This window comes from Cynoglossus semilaevis, chromosome 11, assembly GCF_000523025.1.
Source record: "Cynoglossus semilaevis isolate Cse_v1.0 chromosome 11, Cse_v1.0, whole genome shotgun sequence".
Lineage (NCBI taxonomy): Eukaryota > Metazoa > Chordata > Actinopteri > Pleuronectiformes > Cynoglossidae > Cynoglossus > Cynoglossus semilaevis.
This window is the reverse complement of record NC_024317.1, coordinates 17,426,423-17,447,066: the sequence shown is the minus strand read 5'-3', so window position 1 is coordinate 17,447,066 and position 20,644 is coordinate 17,426,423. Positions and strand designations below refer to the sequence as shown.

At 41.2% G+C, this 20,644-nt stretch overlaps 1 protein-coding gene across 2 annotated transcripts in view; it reads left to right on the top strand.

Annotated features, from left to right (window-relative positions):
* arhgef10la (Rho guanine nucleotide exchange factor (GEF) 10-like a) overlaps positions 1-20,644 on the top strand; it is a 108,734-nt gene that overhangs the window by 33,036 nt on the left and 55,054 nt on the right. For both annotated transcript variants that reach the window (XM_025060488.1, XM_017036759.2), the window contains exons 12-18: positions 75-191; positions 3,303-3,395; positions 4,043-4,213; positions 8,840-8,985; positions 9,827-9,999; positions 13,554-13,669; positions 15,175-15,302. In XM_025060488.1, the coding sequence (XP_024916256.1) occupies positions 75-191; positions 3,303-3,395; positions 4,043-4,213; positions 8,840-8,985; positions 9,827-9,999; positions 13,554-13,669; positions 15,175-15,302 (944 nt within the window). The remainder of the gene's footprint in view (positions 1-74; positions 192-3,302; positions 3,396-4,042; positions 4,214-8,839; positions 8,986-9,826; positions 10,000-13,553; positions 13,670-15,174; positions 15,303-20,644) is intronic.

The following is a 20,644-nucleotide window of genomic DNA, read 5'->3' as shown; positions in this document are numbered from 1 at the left end:
GCAGTAGACTGTCTTATTATTAGAAGTGTTCTCACAAATTCAGGTAATTACGCTTTGTTTCTGTTTTTCCACAGTTTTCCAAGTCAATGGTGCTGGATGTGTACAGTGATTATGTGAACAACTTCACCAGTGCCATGGCTCTCATTAAAAAGGCCTGTCTTTCCAAACCTGCCTTTCTGGACTTCTTAAAGGTGAGATCCACTGGGTTAATGCAAGATGTTGGTTATTTTTGAAGCAAAAAAAAAAAAAAAGCTGTTTTAGCTGTTTTTAGCTGTGTTGAAATGATTCCACATTTACACATAAATAAACAACTCCTGAACAGAGCAATCAGAAACAAAAAGAATACACATAAATAAACAACTCCTGAACAGCAGTCAGAAACAAAAAGAAAAAAAGGAATGTTTAATGCGTTCATTTTGATTAAATAATAATAATAATAAAACACTCACTTATTTAGACTCTGCTTATTTATCTTTTGCCTGACACACTGGTAACCCAGCCCAGCAGGTGGCGATAATCTACCTGTGGTTTGTTTACCAGATGCAGACAGGATGAGTTCAGCACTTATGAAAAGGAACAGTATAAGAAAATGTTGAATAATACTTTTAGTTTGTAAAAGTAGAAAGATATAAAACACACAGATTATTTATGTTGTCATCCAAAATGAATTAAATTGAATTGAATTAAAAATGTTACACCTGTTTTGTCAAGTACCGCTCTCCAAGAAAATAGAAAATATTTTCTACTGTGAAGAAAGCTAAAGAATGACAACTATCAGGTTCTGCAGTTGAAGAAATAATTTATTTCACTTTCTGACATATCGGACAGGAATGTAGGACTTTTATGGACTGTAACGTTCTGCTAACCATGGTCTCCTCTAGTTAGCTTTCTTTAGGCAGATTCAATGTCGTTCAAGTCTTGACGCACACGCAGGACTTTTATATGTTGGAGGTTTAAGGTGATAAACACAGGTTGAGGTCATGAAGTGATTCATGTGAAATGCATTCAGATTTACTGATATGTCCTTGAAAAATACAGTTTCAAAGAAAATCATGTCTACTAATTTGGTATAAAGAAAGAGCTATTTTAATGCAGTAGGCATTAGAATTCGAACTAGCAACCCTGATCCTTTAACAAGTAGTCCAAGGCCTGCCTGAACAAAACAGTAACTCGTCATATGAGCTTTATTCTTCCCACACTTCTTCAAAATCCCTGTTTTAAATGTAAACAAATATATTACAATGTAAAGATGCGCTGCATGCCCGACCTTTTAGTTCGCAAATTAAGTAGGATTTGTGCAAAACAGAATGTAAAGCCATGACGCATAAACAGGCAGAGAAATGCTGTGAATGTTCAGAGTTAAGCATTTCTCTTTGTTCCCCAGCATTCATGCATGATTATGCACCTGGATCATTGAGCCGTAATGCAGATTTATAGAAACAGATCACACAGCTGACAGTCCGGCATGTTACTCCAAATAACATGCACCCCCCTGCCTCCCCCCGATCCCCCACACCCTTCCTTACACTGTGCTGTCTCTAAAACAGGCTGTTACTATTCTCACTGGCATCGTGAAAACAAACCAAATAATAAATTGTCATGAAACAGTCTGGGGGAAATCACGCACAGAATACATGACAGAGTTCATTACGTTATTTTTAAAACACTGTGGCGGCACCGGCTGTGTGCACATGACCGTGAGGAACATTGTGAAGGATGGGGTTGTCTAAATGATGAGTCTGAACACAGTTGGCAGACATAATGATGTAATGTGAAGGCTGCATATTGCAAAGAAGTACCAGTGTGTACTCACTAAATCACGAGTTTGGGGTAAAAAAAAAAGGCTGAAAAATCAGGAAATCTCGACGTGAACGTTTTAATGTGTCAGGCAGCTGATTGATAAAAGATTGATGACAGGAAAAGCTTTGACTGTTGAAAAATAAAATGTCTGTGTAATCTGGGAGGTTTTTACTTCAGCTAGTTTCAGGTTTTTTATGATGACATGCCACACTTTGACTCCATCATCGAAAACCAATAGTTTACTCGTTACTAATTATTTTAACAGTAATTTTACCAGGGGTTTCTCGACACAACAGCTCATGGGCGGTTTTAAATTTTATAACATCTCTGCCAACACCAGTGTTTTCAGAGTCAAGCATTGTAAGCCTCCCTCTGAGGAGCAAAAAAAACAAACCCACCCCCACAACCTCCATTCTCCGCAAAATCAAGTTCATGCATAAAAACAAGCTGATAAAAACGGCCATTTCTAATTAATATTACAATTTTGTGTTTAAAGCTGCAGAAATAAACACAAATTCATTATTTTGTAAAAATAATGTCAAAAATTGATGTCCAACACCAGTCCAGAAAATGCCTCTAAAATTTGTTATCATATTTCTTCTGTTGTCTTGCAGTGATGCAAACGTTGTCCTAATTCTACTGTCATCCATGTGTTATGTAATTCAGTGTAATCTGTGGTAAAAAAATGTCCATTTTTAAAAGAAAACACCACATCTAGGCACAGAATACCGTTTCCAGTTGTTGCACTGTGTGCTATGAGTAGCAGGAATAATGAACGAGGCTGCAGAAGTCAAACAAATGTTCCTGCTGGTTCTTCAGGACTACCGCTGTTTTCCCTGGTCTACACTCTAACAGTTTTGTGCTCGGACACGACACCCTCTTGCTGTTCCTGTGTTTTGCACCTCACACCACACTTCAATGTGTATGTGTACATATATACTTTATGTGTGTGTCTGCATGGTTGGTATATTTATATATACATTTACTTATATGTATATATCTATACATCTAGATATATGTATAAACGTCTATATAAAGAAAGCGACATTATTATTGTTATATATGCAGGTATATATGTATATATACTGTGAGCATGTTTATATAAATAGATACATACAAACACACGTATATAAATATATATATAAATATATCTGTATATATATCAATATATATACAGATATACTAACCTATGCACACACATACTTGTACACATTAAATTATATGAACCAACCATCAGTGGACATCCACTTGTATTAGAACTTTATATTCCGTCACATTTCATTCAGTAACTTTAAATCTGTGTTGAACTACGACCTCTTGAATGCAGTTGGGACCGTCATCAGGACTCGACACCTGATGCCACGAGCCCTTCATTCGTCGAACAGATTTCCATGTCTCCACCCACTCACACCCACTCACGCTCCTTAGAGTCTCCTAACAAGCCTCTCTTTATGGACTGACAGTTTCTGAATATGTGAATATTTGTCTTTTTCAATTTCCAGAAGAAGCAGGCCGCCAGTGTTGACCGCATCACCTTGTACGGCCTGATGGTTAAACCTATTCAACGTTTCCCTCAGTTCATTCTGCTCCTGCAGGTAAAAAAAAAAAAAAAAAAACAACTCAGAGTGTACACAACTTTTGCTTAAGTTGTTTATATGATTTAAATCCCTGCAAATCTCACAAGCTTTAACATTTGGGTTTGAGAAACATTCAAACAAAATATCAAGCTGCAAACACACTCCGGACCTTTTTTAAGAGGATTTTAAATATATTATATACTTTAACATAACTTTCAGATACAAGCTCCCTGCCACTTCAGCTTTACTTCTCGACTTTTTTATTCGGGCAAAGATTTGGATTTGAGCTTGACTTGCTGGATCAGCAGCAGCCCATTTCATCCCTCAGTAAACATTGATTATCCATGAGTTCCAAAGATAAGTTATGAATGTGAATAAGGCAATTCCCCTTCAGCCTAAACCCAGTACTCCACAAAGAGGAAATGTACATGGCTCCCAAGTAGAACTGAAGGCAATGAGGTACAAATGTGCATTTTAAGACGACAGCAAGTTTTCACTGAGTCACAGATGCAGGCTGAACAGAAACAGAAATAAAACACGGACATGTAAAAACCCTGCTGCTCATGGTCAGTCATCTTTTCATATTTATTTTAAGTTCTACAAGTCTTTCCATACATTTCAAGCAGCTTCTCTTTCTCCAAAACTTTCCTTGTGAACTCCTCCAGGACATGCTGAAGAACACACCCAAAGGTCACGTGGATCGACTGCCCCTGCAGCTCGCTCTCACGGAGCTAGAGATGCTGGCTGAGAAGCTGAATGAACAGAAACGAGTTGCCGACCAGATTACTGAAACACGGCAACTCGCCCGCAGCGTCAGTGATCGCCTGCTCAGTAAGGTGACTGCACACACACTCTGTTGACGCCCACAGATCAGTAAAAGGTGTCGAGGTTTGTGGTGAGCTCGCAAAACTAGCGCAAAAACTCATTTCTATCTGTTAGTACTTACCTAACAATAGATATTCTGAATTCCAAACCTCAAATTACCCTTTAAATCCTGTTTCAAACTCAAGGCCCGGGGACCAAATGCGGCCCACCAAGTCATTTTGTGCGGCCCGCAAGAGTTTAAAAAGCATTTAATAAAGTCCATGCAGCAGAGTTTATTAACCTGATACTTTCTTTTTTCACAATAATGAACAATATTTGTAATTTGAATAAACAATAATCAATTGCAGAAACATTCATTAATATGTTATGGAGTAGTGACATCTGTACAGTCTTCCATTTACAACCGGCCCTTTAAGGGGAACTGTATTGCTGATGTGTCCCCCGCAGTGAAAAATAGTTTGACACCCTTTCTCTAACTCCACAGTATCCAAAGTGTCCCTGCATTTTATTTCCAAAATCCGTTTTTCCCCCACCATGAAGACAGACGCACTAACACACTCCATGTGTTACCTTTTAAATTCACCATCATAATTTATTACAAATGAAAGCCTGGTGTGATCCAACATAAAAGGTTAGGTTTTGATTTTCAAATTGAGATTTTTTTTAAGCATGTTCCCATTTAAAAATAATGAATCACCATTTTTGGTCTTACCTTGTCCATGTTTCTACTCTCCATGAAATTGTTGTCATTTTCTGGAATAATCCTTCCTAGTTTTCTAGGTTCAAGTAGTCTTTAGAGTCTTAACCTTTTGTCACGGCCAAAAGCTTGATCTCTGGGGAAAAAAAGAACCAACCAGGGCCTGTTTGGCTCACATCTGCCTCCTGTGGTGGTTAATGATACTGCCTGTCCTGTCACTTCTTAACTGCAGTTTTACGCTGATCAGCAGTAGTAATTATTTCACACGTATTTATAAACTATATTTCTCAGATTTTGAAAGGTCACAGTCTATAATAAATGTGTGAACTATTCAATATATTACAGTTTTACAGAAAGTGTGGAATTCAATTATATTTGTCCATAAAAACAATCAAGATTTGACACAGTGACGCCCCCCCCCCTCCTCTCCCCCCCATTAACACACGTCCTACAGCTGCATGGAACGTTCTCCAATCAAATCAGCTGTGAGCTCTTTAGTCCTCGGCGTGGTTATCACTGCAGGCCAAACACCTATAAACTAATGTGGTGTAAACCAGTTGCTTATATCACTTTCTCATTACATTAATCCAGGCCAGCGTTTTCATTTAGATAAATGATCTTCCAGAAATGATTCCCATTATCATCCCTGAACAGTTCCCAGTCCAGTGGCAGAGGAATGGTCCTCTCCATTACCACACTGAAATTAAAATCCTGCTACGGCAAATCTGAACAAATGCTGCTCTGAATAAGAAGAATTAGAGGTAAATGAGACATTGAATTGGAAACTGTAGGGAAGCTATCTTTTCACTGCGCCTCTCTTCTGCTCCCTGTTTTACCTCCTCCTCCTCTCCTACCTGTATGTTCCTGCTCTGGTATGTGTGGTGTGTGAGTCCACTCCATCGCCCTCCACTTCCACTTACCTGCACCCCTTCAGATCTCGAGGAATCTTCCTGCGCCATCTCTCAGCTGTTCTGGTTCAGGCACTCCTCCAGCTGCACACACTGTTGCATCTGTTATAGTAAACCTGCAGAACTCCAATAGGGATAACATTGTTTTCCGATATTCATACGATGAAGTCGTCGTCATTCTTTGTCCTATGAGTCTGTTCAAACCCATCACTTTGAGTCAACGTAGAACTGTTCAAAGTTGATACAAGCAAAAAGAACACATTGTACATTATTTTTCCAGATCCAATCATAAAGCAACACAGCAGATTTAAGGTCTTTGTGGTATTGAACCCAGAGCCTTCTGGTGGCAGGTGTCCTGCGGTGCAGTAGCCTCATTACTGTTACAGATATCGGCCTAATCCTAATTCTTACCATAGCTCCAATCCAGTGGTTCACAACGCCGAGACATTTTTTTTCCACAATTGAGTTTTTGGTGTTTTTTTATATCCTACTTATTTATATTTTTTATATATTTTATGTTCAAATACCCAGATTAATGCTAATGCTGATCACAGGTACAGTTAAGGTGGCTCGTCTCGTGATTGCAGTCGTCAATCAAGATGCGGTCGCTCAGTTATTTTTATATGCTGCATTTTATTGGAACTGGATTTATATTCCTGGGAGTGGAAGAACACAGTTGTTTGATTGTTTGGTGTTTTTAATCATAATTTAGAAAAGTAAAAAATGAGTTGAAAAAACATTTTTTATCAGTTTTGTTTTTATCAGTTTTGTTTTAATCATTTTCACGTCATTTTAGGTGACCTCAATTGGATTCCAGGGCAACCCCACGTTTGTCACAAACCCAAAGCCGATTCTATTTCTCCTAATCCTAATCCTAACCCTAACCTTTAACTACATTTAAACCTCCAAATCCTTCCTCTCTCATTGAAGACCTACTGGATGTACCTATAGGACAAACGTGTGACAAGAATGTTGTTATCTCAATAAAAATGTCCTCAAATGTCCTCATCCTGCATGTATATCTGTATCAGGAACAGCCAGACACACAAACAGCATCCTCCTCAGTAAATTTAAGATGGTACACCACCTCACGAGGGAGCGCCATGTTTTTTAAGGCATCAAAAGACACTTGCAGCCAGATTAATTTTGTGTTTTATGTGAACCTCCATCAAAACCAGCCAAACCCAATTGGCCATGAACATCCACTTGTGTGAAATGTGGTCAGGGGTAGCACTGCACCGCAGGGTGTAAACTGGACACAGCAGAGAGATTAGATTCATTATTCTTTTTAAATGTTTGTGTGTGTTTTATTTTTATTTTACCAACACAAACATCAGGGCACAGGGATGTGAACTGCTCACTAAGACTTAACCTGCTGCTTGCAGGCTGCGCAGTGTCATCAATAAAAAAGTTACGAGCCTGGCTTAGATTGGCGCAGTATGCATAAAACGTAAAGTATTGATTTAGGCAGCCATAAAAAAGGCTGGAAAGGAGTGATTAAAAGACGCTTTGTGTTGCTGTTTCCCTTTGCCAGACATATGGAATGAGAGAGGAGAGCACAGGAGGTGCCAATGTTGTGTAGCACAGTAATAACACTGCAGTTTCTGATATGTGTGTGTGTGCGCTCGTGTGTTTTGAAAGGAAACAGTACAATCTTTTTGTAAAAAAAAAAAAAAACAACCTTGAATCTAATTGAATTCAAAGATATTCTAATGTGTTAGTAGAATTATTTTATATTTTATCATACGAGGGCACACAGGGAATCCATTGATTAAAGTCCAAGATGCAACAACTAATCTATTACACACTTGTCTTAGTTTTGTCCAATTTCAGAATTGACAATGACACCTACTATAGCCATTAAATGTAGTAGCTCATTATTAATTTTAGTCTGCATTGGAAATTTTAGTCTATGTAGGAAATGTGGTGTGGTGTGGTACAGTACCGTATGGTGTGGTATATTACTGTATATATGGTATGGGGTGGTATGTTATGGTATTATATCATAAACCCTTTTAAATTCAAACGTCCTGTATTTCAGCTGACCTTCTATAGCTATTCTTTAGTTTTGAAGACGACTGAGGCCAAACTTTTGTATGTGGCTGTAGGTCACCTACTATGTTCTCTTCTGCTTAGCCAAAAGCAGCTAGCTAAGCCCAGGCAGTATTTGCTCCTAGTTCCCAACCTGGTTATTGATGATTTGTTTAGTTTTTTTGTTTCATATCTAAATCCTGGCTCAAGAGTCTTCGCGTCAGGAATGACGTTTTCTCCCCCAGGAAATGATGGGTTATTTGGAACCTCTAGATTAACTGATGTTGTAATTGTGAGTATAAATGGTTGTAAGCCGACGATTTAATGTCATTGCTTCACGTCCTTTTTGGCTGTAGCTTTGGGCTGTTAGTGGGATCCATCTGAAGCAGGTTTTACCTTTACTTTATTTTTACGACCAAGATACTGCTGCAAAGCTGAAGTGTCGAGTCTCAGCAGTGTGAAATTTCAAATACATTGCAGCGATGTTGATGATGGTGACGATGAAGATGAAGCAGATGATGCCTTGCTCATGCCCACAGGCAGCAAATGAGCATCAAATCATAAAAGCTTCATTCCCCAACCTTTGTTTACCGTTGGGATGGTGTTTTGAAATTGATGTGCATTTCTGTGTGCAGCAGACAGAGTGGCTTGTGTTTCACCCTCGTCCTTGTTTCATCTGAGTGTAATTTACATAAACATGTAAATATTTGTTTGTGTTTGTATTTCACAAAGAATCCTAGGTTTCTTTTATTCTTGTCCCTTTTCTCTTCAATCAAAAACGGAGTTATACTAAATAAATACTCTCAATACATAAGTGTGTTTTCTGTCTGTGTATATACACGGCCTTCTCGTGACCTTCTACCACACCAGTGTCCTACTAATCCCTGATGAATTGCCATTTCCCCGAGCCTTCATCCTCAAGGCGGTGAACCTTTTAGTTAGCGGCTTCTTTGTGACGCTGTCGTTCTTTCCTCTGATCTAACTGCCGTGTCCTTTCTCAGCAACTGAACGCGGAGCAGGGGTCGCTGGTCCTTTGTGAGACGCTCATAGAGACCGTGTACAGTGATCGGGGACAAGTCCTGAAGTCAAAGGAGAGAAAAGTCTTCCTCTTTGATGATGTGCTCATCTGTGCAAACATAAATGTCAAGTAAGTCCCTCTTGATACAGACTAAGCTAAATGGCCTTGATATTAAGAACACTTTATTGTGTCTATAATTCTCCAGTCCAAGTATGAAGTTGTGTTAAAAGTATTTATTTTTTATTCCAGAGAGTTTAGCTCAAGTGCACCGTTTTTAGGTGGCAGCGCTGTGATGTGGAACCCTAGGTTTAAGATATTTTAGCAAACAGAATAGTAAAGAGAAATAGCTCTTAGGGGTTTTGGGCACTATCTGAAGTTGCAGGAGCTTTATCAGCTTTAAACAAATGGTAGAATGCCCAACTACAACTAGAGGAGTCCTAGATAACTGACATAAAACATTTTTTAGTTTCCATCCAATTTATTTTCGGTGACAGCGCTGTTGATCACATCTCCCTCTCTCCACTTCTCTCTGGCGGAGAGTAAACAGGAAGGGGATTTTGTTTATTTTTGAAAAGCTCCTGTCAGAGACTTTGCTTCGAGCTCTCTTGTTCTACCTTCAAAGTAATTATCGCTTTATGTTTCATTCTACTTGAGTGTCCCGAAGTTGACTTTGTCTGCCCTCCAGGATCTTGACAAACCGATCCCAATGTTGATTGTCTGTGTGATTACAGGAATACATGAATAGCAATGAACTCCTCCTCACAGCAAGAGGTACAATTTGGATGGTGAACATGGATGAACATACAGATTTTTAATTCCCCTTCCTCTCTTGTCTGTGTGACATTTCAAAGGCTGGTTGCGCTGCGTGCGCAGCTCTTTACAGGTTGCGGAGTACGGAGACGAGCTTCTTGATGTTTTTTCCTTTCTAGTCTCATTCCTCTTAATCCTTTTTTTTCTTCATCTCCACCAGGGGGCCTCCAGATATCAGCAGCCTTGTTCCCATTGGCCCTAAGTACACCATGAAGTGGAGTGCCCCTTTACAGCAGGTCCAAGTAGTAGAAGTGGGGCAAGAGGGTTCTCAAAGCAAAGAAACCTTCTACCAGCAGAGTGGAGCTAAACGGCCACTCAGCGTTTGCAATTCAGGTAAAACACAAACAAANCACTCCACACTCCGAGCTTAGAAAGAATGAACCGTTGGTGGATTTTCTTTTTAAGATCAATCCAGATACCCTGAATAAAAAAAAATCAAACTCAAAACGAGATGACAGAGAATTATTTCTTGTCAACGTCTCCAGCATGACAATATGGTTCAGGACAAAGACCAAGGAAAGAAACCGCCACTGAATGTGCATGAACTTTAAAACGTATTTCCTTTCCTCACCCCCAAATGGATTAAATGTGTAATTCACAGCAAAGTTGTAAGATATCATACAATTAAATTAAATTAAATGTAGGAAACATACTTGTTTCTTGTGGAAACTGCTTATAGTTTTTCTTCCATTATTGAGGGGGACGTGTGTTTTTTGTGACAACTGTTTCATTTTAAGAATGTCAACTCTTTTTTTTAGCAATATGTATCACATTAGATGTGATTAGATGTGATTGTGATTAGATGTTTTTCTGTTAAAATCCTTTATAATTCCTAAAATCTTGTCCGTAACCTTTTACTTAGCAAACAATTGCAAATAATTGGTCTTAAAAAAAGACATTTATGGACGGTGCTGGTATAAAGATTAGGATTTATTATGAACTATTATGGTTTTCTGAAGATGGAAGATTCACAATAACAAAGGTTTGTGATAATGAACCTGAGTTTCTGCCACTCCAACACCAACAACTGACTGGACGAACTGATTTGGGTCAGTGGCCAACAATTTCTGTTGGACTCTGTCCAAAGTCAGAGAAAGAGTTCGGACAGAATCCTCGTCCCAGAGGGAGGCCGACCTGTCCCGACACGTCGTCTCTGACTCGGCAACGCTAATCTGTTTCTGTTCCTGAGTGTCCAGTGGAGCGCTGGAGTTGTCACTCTGATTGAGGACGTGTTTGTGAGAGGGATAGTGATGACGGTCACTTGTTCCCATCTGTCTGCGCTGCTTTATCTTGAGGCGAGATAAGGGGGGTTGAGTGAGCCCCCTCACACCCCTGTTGCATCATCTCCAAAGTCTCATTTCACTCTCTGATAGACCACAAACACATCCTGAGTGAAGTCATCAATCTGCAGAGATTATTCCCTCACTTTCCAGACCCAATTAGAGCGCCTGTAGCCATAGATAGGGATCTGTGGTGGAGACAGGAGTTCTCCCACCGCTCCATGCACAACTCCGAAGTGTACGGGCTTAAAGTGATCAATGATAACACGTCATGGGAAGAATAGAGACACAGAGTCTTATCAAGACGTACAGACGTTTACAGCTGACACTGCAACATCGGGCTGCAGTAGCAGTGTGAGCTACCTGAAACTCTTTTCCACATTGTTTTCACAGTTCCCAGGTAGTGTGTACCAGTGAATACTGTATGTACTCACATCTGCTTCAAGGGTTCAAGGGTTGTTAGCTGGACTTAATGCTGCAGAAAAACTAATATCTATACGTTGGAACCCTCCTGTCCGAGAGTGGGTCATGACATATTTGGACTTTTTTACTTGGCTACTGTCCATGGAGCAGAAGTGTAGGCAGTAGAGGCTTGGTACTCTTGGTACTTTGCTCTCTTCTGAGGAGTATTACTGATTGAGAAATGAAGTCCTAGATTGATATGGTTGACCTCTATTTTTCTGAATTTTAATTATTTGTTTTAAGTTATTTATTATATTTCTTATGTTATTTATATAGATTTTTTTGAGGCATATGTATTGTATAAACACATTTTATGCTTTTTTTTTCTTTTTGCTATGATTCCTACTAAATAAAAACTAACTAACTAAATAAACTTAAACACTTAAACATTGCTATTCTGCTAAAAGCTTGCTATTTAGCCAAACAATAGTCAACCCACTGTTAAACAATTAATAAAACTGACATTCACCCCCTTGAATCCCCGCCGTCTTTGCGCTACCTTAAGGAACCTGCTCCCCACTTTGGGAACCACTGATGCCAGGTTAGCTCTACAGCTATAGCTGTGTCTGTCTTCAGAGGATAGTGTCTGTCACTGCCCCCTTCCTCTGCCCCCCCACCCACCCCCAAAGGGTGCTGAATTTAGACTCTATGTTTTTTTCTAATTTTTCATTTTTTTTATACCTTGCAGCAGTCTGAGGTCACCTTTATCTGATCTTTATGGATATTTCTGTTGAATTTTCAGTCAGACGGGCCACCTCGTCCTCTGTGATCTAACTTAGTTAGATGTGCTGTCCAAATCCTGCTCTCTCACAGTATGACTCACACCGGAGTCATTTACAGAAACGTCCAGGCTTGTTTTATCTTTACCCTTGTCTCTGCCTGTGTCTCTGTTATGTTGTCATTTAAAAAAGTGTTTCTATCAAGAGACAAGGACCAAAGTATGTACTGTTACTGAAATCTTCAAGACTGGGCCCTGTCACTTCCCAGTCACTGGACCTGGGGTGTGGATTTAAAATAGTTGAAGGAGCTGCTTTATTTCGGAATTCTCTGCCGAGCATCAGTGCCACGGCGATTGTGGACTTACTCCCGATAAAATGGGGAAAAGTCCCAGCAGGCTCCGACCTTCCACACCGCTGCTTTAAATACCTGTGGCTGTGGTTCATTCCCATGTCTGGGTGAAGAAAAAAAACACATATCCTGCCTCACCAATGGGATTACTCTGGATTACAAGTGCACATTCACCTCTCAGGCAGTAGACAACAGCGTGTCCCCCAGGAGAGGACTAATCTGATCAGAGGTCAGGACAGTTTCCTTGGGGTGGACATTGTTCTTGCGCTTTTGCAACTCATCCTTTTGTATTCAAATATGTCACCTATTGATTTCTGTGCACAGCTGACAGATGCCACAGGCTGCCTGTGTCAAAGATCCCATTAAACCACCCTCCAAAGCCACAGCGGAGCTTTTAGAAAAGAACAACCCCAGTCTGCTGCTCTCCTTTCCTGCTCCCTTTGCTCCAATGGCTTTGCTCTTGCTCCATTTATGCACGTGGATAGACAAAAGGTAGCTGGTCCCCCCGGAGGAGCATGCCTCACTAAGCCCGCCTACTGGCTCAGCTCTCCTGCTACTCCATTATGTGGTGGTGGTGACAGTGCAGGACAGCTATGGAGCAAAAATCTACCAGCAGAATTTAATTAGACAGTTTTCATGGAACCTGCTGATGTGTAGATGTGGGCCAGGGGAGCGAGGAGGGAGCGTGGCAGACAGGAGGAGACGCAGATATCGATTCACAGCAGTAGCACACCGAGACTTTGAAAAAGAGTGGGCCGGGAATCGATGCTGAATTTGCGTCTAATGAGACACCTGCATTTCATTTGGCCAGCGAAAGGGCATCATAGTTTCAAATAATAGTTTCTCCATCATTTTCTCCTTTTTTAACTCATTGATTCACTCGCTTGTTCAGGGAATAATGAAGATCGATCCAGCTATCAAATTCTTTGTAGGACCGGCAGTGGATTTTCAGTCGCCAGTCCAAATCACTGGCATTGTTCCTGATCTGTTTTTTTTTGTGTGTGTGTCAAATTACTGTTTTTTTTTCTGTCTACAAACATTTAGTTTGGTGATGCTATCATTTTGTTCACCCCGCAGGTAAAACAAACCTGGGACCTCCACGGCTCTACCAGGAGCTGCAGGAGCTACAGCATGACCTGTCAGTTGTGGAGGAGGTCACTCTTCTAGTTGGAACCTTACAGGGAACATACCAGGTACTAGTGAAATGTGAAAGATTTATTAGAATCAAAGTTGCGTGAAGTGACTAGACGAGCAGCTCATTATCTGCAGTGCTAAATGATGTAAAATAACCTTTAAATTAATCTGATCTCCATGTACTCCAACAGTGTAAAGAACGTTCCACGATGAAAGCTGGGTTCTCTGTCTTTTTACTGAGCCGCAGCTCCACATTACTCTTAATCTTCCTGGATTCTGGCAGATTGAGTCACTCACTGTTGTTAACCCTCGCTTTGATCTTACCTGCTCATCAAACCACCGTAGTGCGCACGGACAGAAGTTTAAGTAGAGAAGAAAAAAAAAAAAGATTTTCCATTTTAGTCAGTGGCCTGTGAAGAAACAGTTGACAGATCTGAGTGAAGGATTTAGTTAATTTTAAAGCTAAAATTTGCTTTAGTTTCAACCTGAACTAAAAAAAACTTTTTTATTGACTAAATGAGGACGAAAGTCTAAGTTACAACCTAGTCAGAAGAATATGGAAAAGTCCACACGGGAATATTAAAACCAGTATGTTGTCGTTACAAACCTCATCAGTCACGTGGCACAGACATACTGGGTACAACTGCAACAGTGTTTTCTGAGAAAGTATGATAATGACACCTTGACGCTGTCATTCCGTTGTCATGAGGACAGTGCAGACCACCATTTCTTAGAATGATGATGTCACTGATCCATCACTGTCACGTGACAATGGACTGTCAAAATGAACACTGCTCATATAGGTCGGTTCCGTAGTGTAGCGGTTAGCACGCCTGCCTCGGAAGCAGTGAGCAGAGAGTCCTGGGTTTCCCAAATTTCCCAAATATGGGATCAATGTAGTTCAGATTTATGTATTATTTATTTTATAAAGTACATTAAATACAAGTGTAATTTTAACATTTTAAAAGATCTCATTGGCAATTCACACACTCAGACACACACTCACACTCACGTGCTGGCTTCAGTTGCACTCCATTATAGAGATATTACCCAGTAGTTTGCCAGAACCTGAACACATTAATATGACTGTTCAGCTCATAATGCAGCTAGGAAGATATTTTCTGTAAAAAGCTGGGCTAATTGTGGCACCTCACACCTAAAGAGCCCCGTGTCCTCAGGTAAAGTGATATTTGACTGATTCACACTGTTGGAATTTCGAACACAGAACAAATGGACCAAACGCTCGTCCACAGCTCATTGACTCTGGGAAATTGATTTGATTCCATTCGACTTGCGGGACTAGGTTTCACTGTTAATGGATGCTGTTGTGGAAGTGAATTGAGTGTTACATTCTGGGGGATAAAAATGCCACCACAGTGTCGTGTTGGATAACTTACTAAAGTTTTATATGAGCGAGTGGGTTGTTTTTCAGCCGAGGTCACACTGTTAATGTCCCCTGGTATCTGCTGAAGACACCTGTGCTCCAGCAGTACTTGGGGTTTTTTGCGACACAACTTATTGACAATCTACTAAAAACAAGTTGTCTGTTATTTCTTTGTTGAAGAACTTGAACACCACCGTGGCCCAGGACTGGTGCCTGGCTCTGCAGAGGCTGATTAGGATTAAAGAAGAACAGATTCAGTGTGCAAACAAATGCCGATTACGGCTGCAGGTACCAGGACGACCGGACAAGTGAGTACACCCTGGTTGATGTCTTCCTTTAGATGAACGCCTGGGGACGGGGGCAAGGATTTACACTTACACTATGAGTATTTGATAGTGAAGAAGAAGTTTAGAAATGTGTCTGTTTTAGCCAAGAACAGAAGAGCCACCTACAGAAAATGTTTTTAAATGAGAGGAGAGTAAGATAAAAAAGAGAGCCAAGTTACAAAATATAAAGCCAACAGTCTTGGAAGAAGTCACTGCGTGTGTTTGTGCTTTGGAGTAGAATGGAAAGACTTAAACACACTGTTTAAATCACTGCCTTTTTAACTAGTTTTTAACTGCTAGTTTTACTAGCATAAAGGAGGAATAAAATAGTTTAGTCTCATCTCATTCTGAATATTCACTTTAACCATACTGACAAAACACAAGAAAACATTAGATATATATTCAGGTTGTATATATATATATATATATATTTCTTTGACCTTCCATCTCTCCACACAAGGTCTCGGAACCATTAACATACACATGATGCACATCATAGTAAACACCAGGCCTGAGGTCAAAGCAGCTGCAGACAAGGCTCAGAGATAGAAACGTGTTGAGACTCAATTGTGGAAAAGGCTATAAAATATCCTGCTGCTGTAAAAGTTCCCAGGAGCACAGTTTCCTGATGGCCACTGTGGCTCCACGTCAGTGATTCACAAAAGAGATGGTCGCCCCTGTAAAAACAGGGCGACCATCTCCGCAGGTCTCTGCTGCTGATCTGGGCTTTACGGCAGTCTGGAGGATTACCTCATTCATCACAACACAAAGGCACCGTAAGGACTCTTTAAAATCTCCTGGTCAAATGTGATCAGGTGTCTTTTGAGGTTGTAAACAAAGCTGATCATTTTTCTTTTTTTTTTCTTTCAAATGTATACTGAGTTACGATGGCTTTGCCCAAATGAGCTCATGTTTTTGCATGATTTATGGTTTGTTTTCCATCGTAATACTGAAAACCTATATTTATATTATTGTCAAATTAATATCACCTTTTTTTTTTCATCAAAGTTGAAAAGTAGGTCTCGTCTGCACATAAGCCAGTTGTGGAAATGCCATCTCTGTTACATGTTTTTCAAAGTGATTCTGTTGTCAGTGAGTCGAACACAGGAGGAGAGTCAAAAGGAATATTGCCATTACAGAAATGGGCTTGTATTAGCAGCCCTCAGGACAACCTGACCTTTAGAAAATTAGACGTGAGAACAGTTTATTCTGTCATGAGTGGGTAATTACCTGACTCCAATAATTCATTTCTGCCAATGCATGGATGGAATAATGATTAGTGTTCACAAAATCTTCCTTTAGCCAAACTTAGTGAGACACTCGCTCAGCCTTCAGCTGACACTGGACTGAGAGCTCAGTAAGGATTCAGATCATTTTAGCTTAACATAAAAAAAAAAAATCCCCAAAATATGAGACATTTGAAATATATAGATTATTTTTACAGTGCTATAATTCACCACTTGAGTTATAGAGGTACAATAAAGGTAATATTCGTGTTTAAGAGGTAATACGCTGCAGCCAACTTGTTAAGGAAGTTAAACAGAGATTTGGACACGATATTTTTCTCTTTTACCCAGGTGGTATTTTAGGGTTTTCAACAGGCAGTACAAAAATAACCTTTGGTAGTTTATCATTCCACTCACAAACAGCAGCAGTTTATCTTAGATGTTTATGTGCAGTTTTGCACTAAAGTTGTTAAAATGGTTTCAAACACAGGTTCTAGTTGGATGAAATCATTTCTACTTCATTTGCAAACTAAGGCCCCGGGGCCGGATGCGGCCCGTTCAGCTTTTTGTGTTGTTTTGTTTTGCCTACAGCACCATCACCAAAATAAGGTGTTTGTAAAACTCAGCTGATCCACACACTTTTCTTTTCAGGTAGTAATGATAGTAATGATAACAGGCAGACTGCCCCGACTCTGAAGCTGTGGGGGCGACAACTGAGTGGTGATGAGCGCCCACAGTGGAAACCCTGAATGTAATCTGTAAGATTAACAGCACAAGTGTATAGAAGACAACGACAGCGAATCGGTCGGGCAGGAGATCCTATTAGATCATAGTGCCTAACTTCAGTTATGCTGACTCAGCTGAAAATGCCTGGATAAAGTTCAGGAAAAGAAATGAGCGGAAACCCTACTGTCTTTAAAAGAAAAACAGTGGGAATGTCAGAGTTCTGGAACGTTCTATTGGATCATTGAGGTGTTCGTGACTCCTGGTACATGGGATTAACAAAAAAGAGGTTTCTGAGGCCCAGGACGGAGAGAGAAGGAGCAGAAGATAGAGATGAATGAACGGTGGAGAAGGATGAATCACATCGCTCTCTCCATCATGGCTCTGAGGGGACGCTGCTGTGCCAGCTCGGTGCCGGGACAGAGGCGTGGAGTCAGCCAGGCTAAGGTAACAGCTTGAGCGAAAGAGCTGTGCAGATCAGTTCTTGCACATCTCCCAGTTTCCTCGTAAGCTGTCACACCAGGCCTGTAGGGCCAATCTGCTTACTCAGATGTTCGCTGGTGCCAGATGTCATGCTTTACAAGAGAGGCCCAGATATTCCCTTCGAGGGGTAACCCCCTTTTTTTCCCCTTCTGTGTTTGTGTGATAATGTCCTCAGCTGCCGCACTGATTAAGAGAACATTTCCTCGTTCTCTTCATCTATTGCAGCCAAGAAACAGTTGTATGTAACAGTTTATGCGGTAAAGTCAAACTTTGAAGATGACTGCAGAGCCTTTGTGGAGAGCTGTAATGCAGCAATGTTGGCTGGAACAGAGAGACGACCCCCTCCCCATCCCCCACCCCTCACCCCCCATAGGGAAAATGGCTCAGTTTTCTTTGTGTGATATTAAACTAATTGAAGTCCTCGGTGGGTGCCTTGACCATTCTGACACCTCCCATGGAGGAGGAGTGCCAGATTACGGTAGAAGTCAGTAAACAGGATGTTTACCAGTTCGGCTGCATTTTAAAGAACCACATCCACGTGCATTCTCTTCCCCCGGTGATTGATCGCCCTTGTCTGCAGGACGTGTCGGTGCTCGTCCAGATGTGTTTAAAGAGCATGTTACTTGTTTCCACCCTGGTCTCCTCCTGGTGAATGCAGCTGAGTGCACATAACTGCAGCAGAGTAACTCGTACACATAACACAACAAAAACACTTGCATGCGGTGCTGAGCCTTTGCTCTGCTGGTGAGAGAGTGGCACCGCAGCAGGGACCCCCTGTACTGAGTCGGTCCCCTTCTGTCTGGCCCCGAGCAAGTCTCTGCAGTCAGGCAGCACATCACAGCCTCCGCACTGCAAACAGAATGCGTACGTGGAGGGAATCCTGACTGTTGCCTTTAAGGCAACAGCCTACGTGTGACGGCACTTCATTAACATCCTCCTCTTTTAACACATCTGCTGGAACAACAGGCGCAGACACAGATGCACATGCATCACAACAGTGAACGATAGGTAACGTTCAACAAACGGGTTTGTCTGCCACCGCCTCCTCTCAAGCACTCATTCGAAATAACAGCATTATCTTGAGGTTCTTGAGGAATCCAATCAGGAAAGATGAACAGACTCCAATTTTTGATTCAAGGAGAATCTTATCCAAACATACATGGTTCCTAAGAAGATCTGAAAGTGTCCCTGTGGCTTTATCTCTGTGTCCTGACTGCAGAGGGCTTTCCCTGATCATTCCATGTGTGAGACGAGAGGTGTGGACACAGCAGGGTTCCATCTGCGTTCAAGATAAACGCCACACGCTGCCTGTTCCCTGCCTTTTTATTTGTACGTACTGTAAATTGAAAAGTCGGACTCGATTGCACACATCCATCCACCGCGGTGCAGGTACAGTAGATGTGGATTAGTCCTGGGTGTAAGCAGCACTGTGAAGTGACACCAACATTCATCACTGGAAAACTTTTTATCCTCAAGTCTTTCGGTCTATTTTTGGTCTGATGAGCTTCAGGAGCTGAAAGGCACAACACAATTTCTGGAAATAATCCTTTGTAAAAGTTTTCACTCCTGCCTTAGCAGTTAAAGATAATTGGGCAAGCGAGGTCGATGGTGTTTTCTCTGAATTTTGCATAGGTGTATGACTGACGACTGCGTGAGGTCTGTCTGTCTGTCTGTCTGTGTCTGCTGGGCTAATGGGTGTCATCAGTACATCATTAGTCTCACTGGTGTCGCCTGGTACACACACCTCTCTCCTGCGCTCTCTGTCGGGTCATTGTTCTTGGTCCATGTGCGTCCTGTCTTTTTGCCTGGTGTTCATGCCGTGTTCATGCTGATCCTGATGTCCTGAGTTCCCACCTGGTCTAGTATCCAGTAAGTGTCTGTGTTGAAGTTTCAGTTTGGACAATTGCAAAACCCTTTCTGTCCCTGATCCTCCCTCTAACTCTGCTTGTTTCTCTCTTCTCAGGAACATTTCTTAATTCATAGACCATTTAAATTTAAAAAAATATATTGCTCCCTTTTTTACTGGCTGTTGTTGTAGTGCTTTGCTGAAGTGTTGCATTTATACATTATCTAAGTGTATTTAGCTGTACTGGGGTATTATTTCTTCAGATAAGCCTTTGGTCTCTGTCATCACCCAGCCCATGGTGATACTCTGGTTCTGTTTTTTTTATTAGTTTTGAGCCATCTGCTGCCCCCTGGTTGTGGAGTATGTAATTGTTCTGCCTGTCACTCTTATTGGTGAATGACACATTTCTGGCAGTGAATAAATAATAGTTTTCAGACCATATTCCCATATATTTCCTATAATATTCGGTGCTAAGTTTTGATGTTGTGTAACACGCTGCCATCTTTATGGCCCACACTCCTGTTCAAAGACTGTTTGTCTCCTTGTAACATTGAGTGTCAAGTCAGTGCTGCATGGCATCAACAAGCTCTCAGTGGGACATTGAACTGTCTCCTTTAAGTCATCACACTATTTGCAGAGCAGTCTATCTCCGGGACTGTTTGCTACTGTGGAGGTTGCAGGTGAGCTGAAGGACGAGGAGCGTGACAGGCTGCCACTCAGCGCTCCCTTCTATATCTGCTCCTTCGTCCTTGTACATTAGCGTCACACATATGCCCCAGCGCTGACCTGCCCCCATTTATCAGCCCTGCTGGCTCTTCACTGCGCACCCTCATCCTGTTCTGCCCTCCACCTCACCCTCTACCCTTTTTAACTCCCTGTTCCTCTCTGTTCTTCTCGTCTCTCCTCTGTCTCGGCGTCAGGGCCTGATTCTCTATTCTAGCAGTGTAACACACCTGCACTGCAGCTGTCAGTCAGCAGGCAGGTGGAAGGAATGGCACTCTGCATTTGCTTTGCCATGATTGAGGCTCCACAGTAAGTGGATGTGG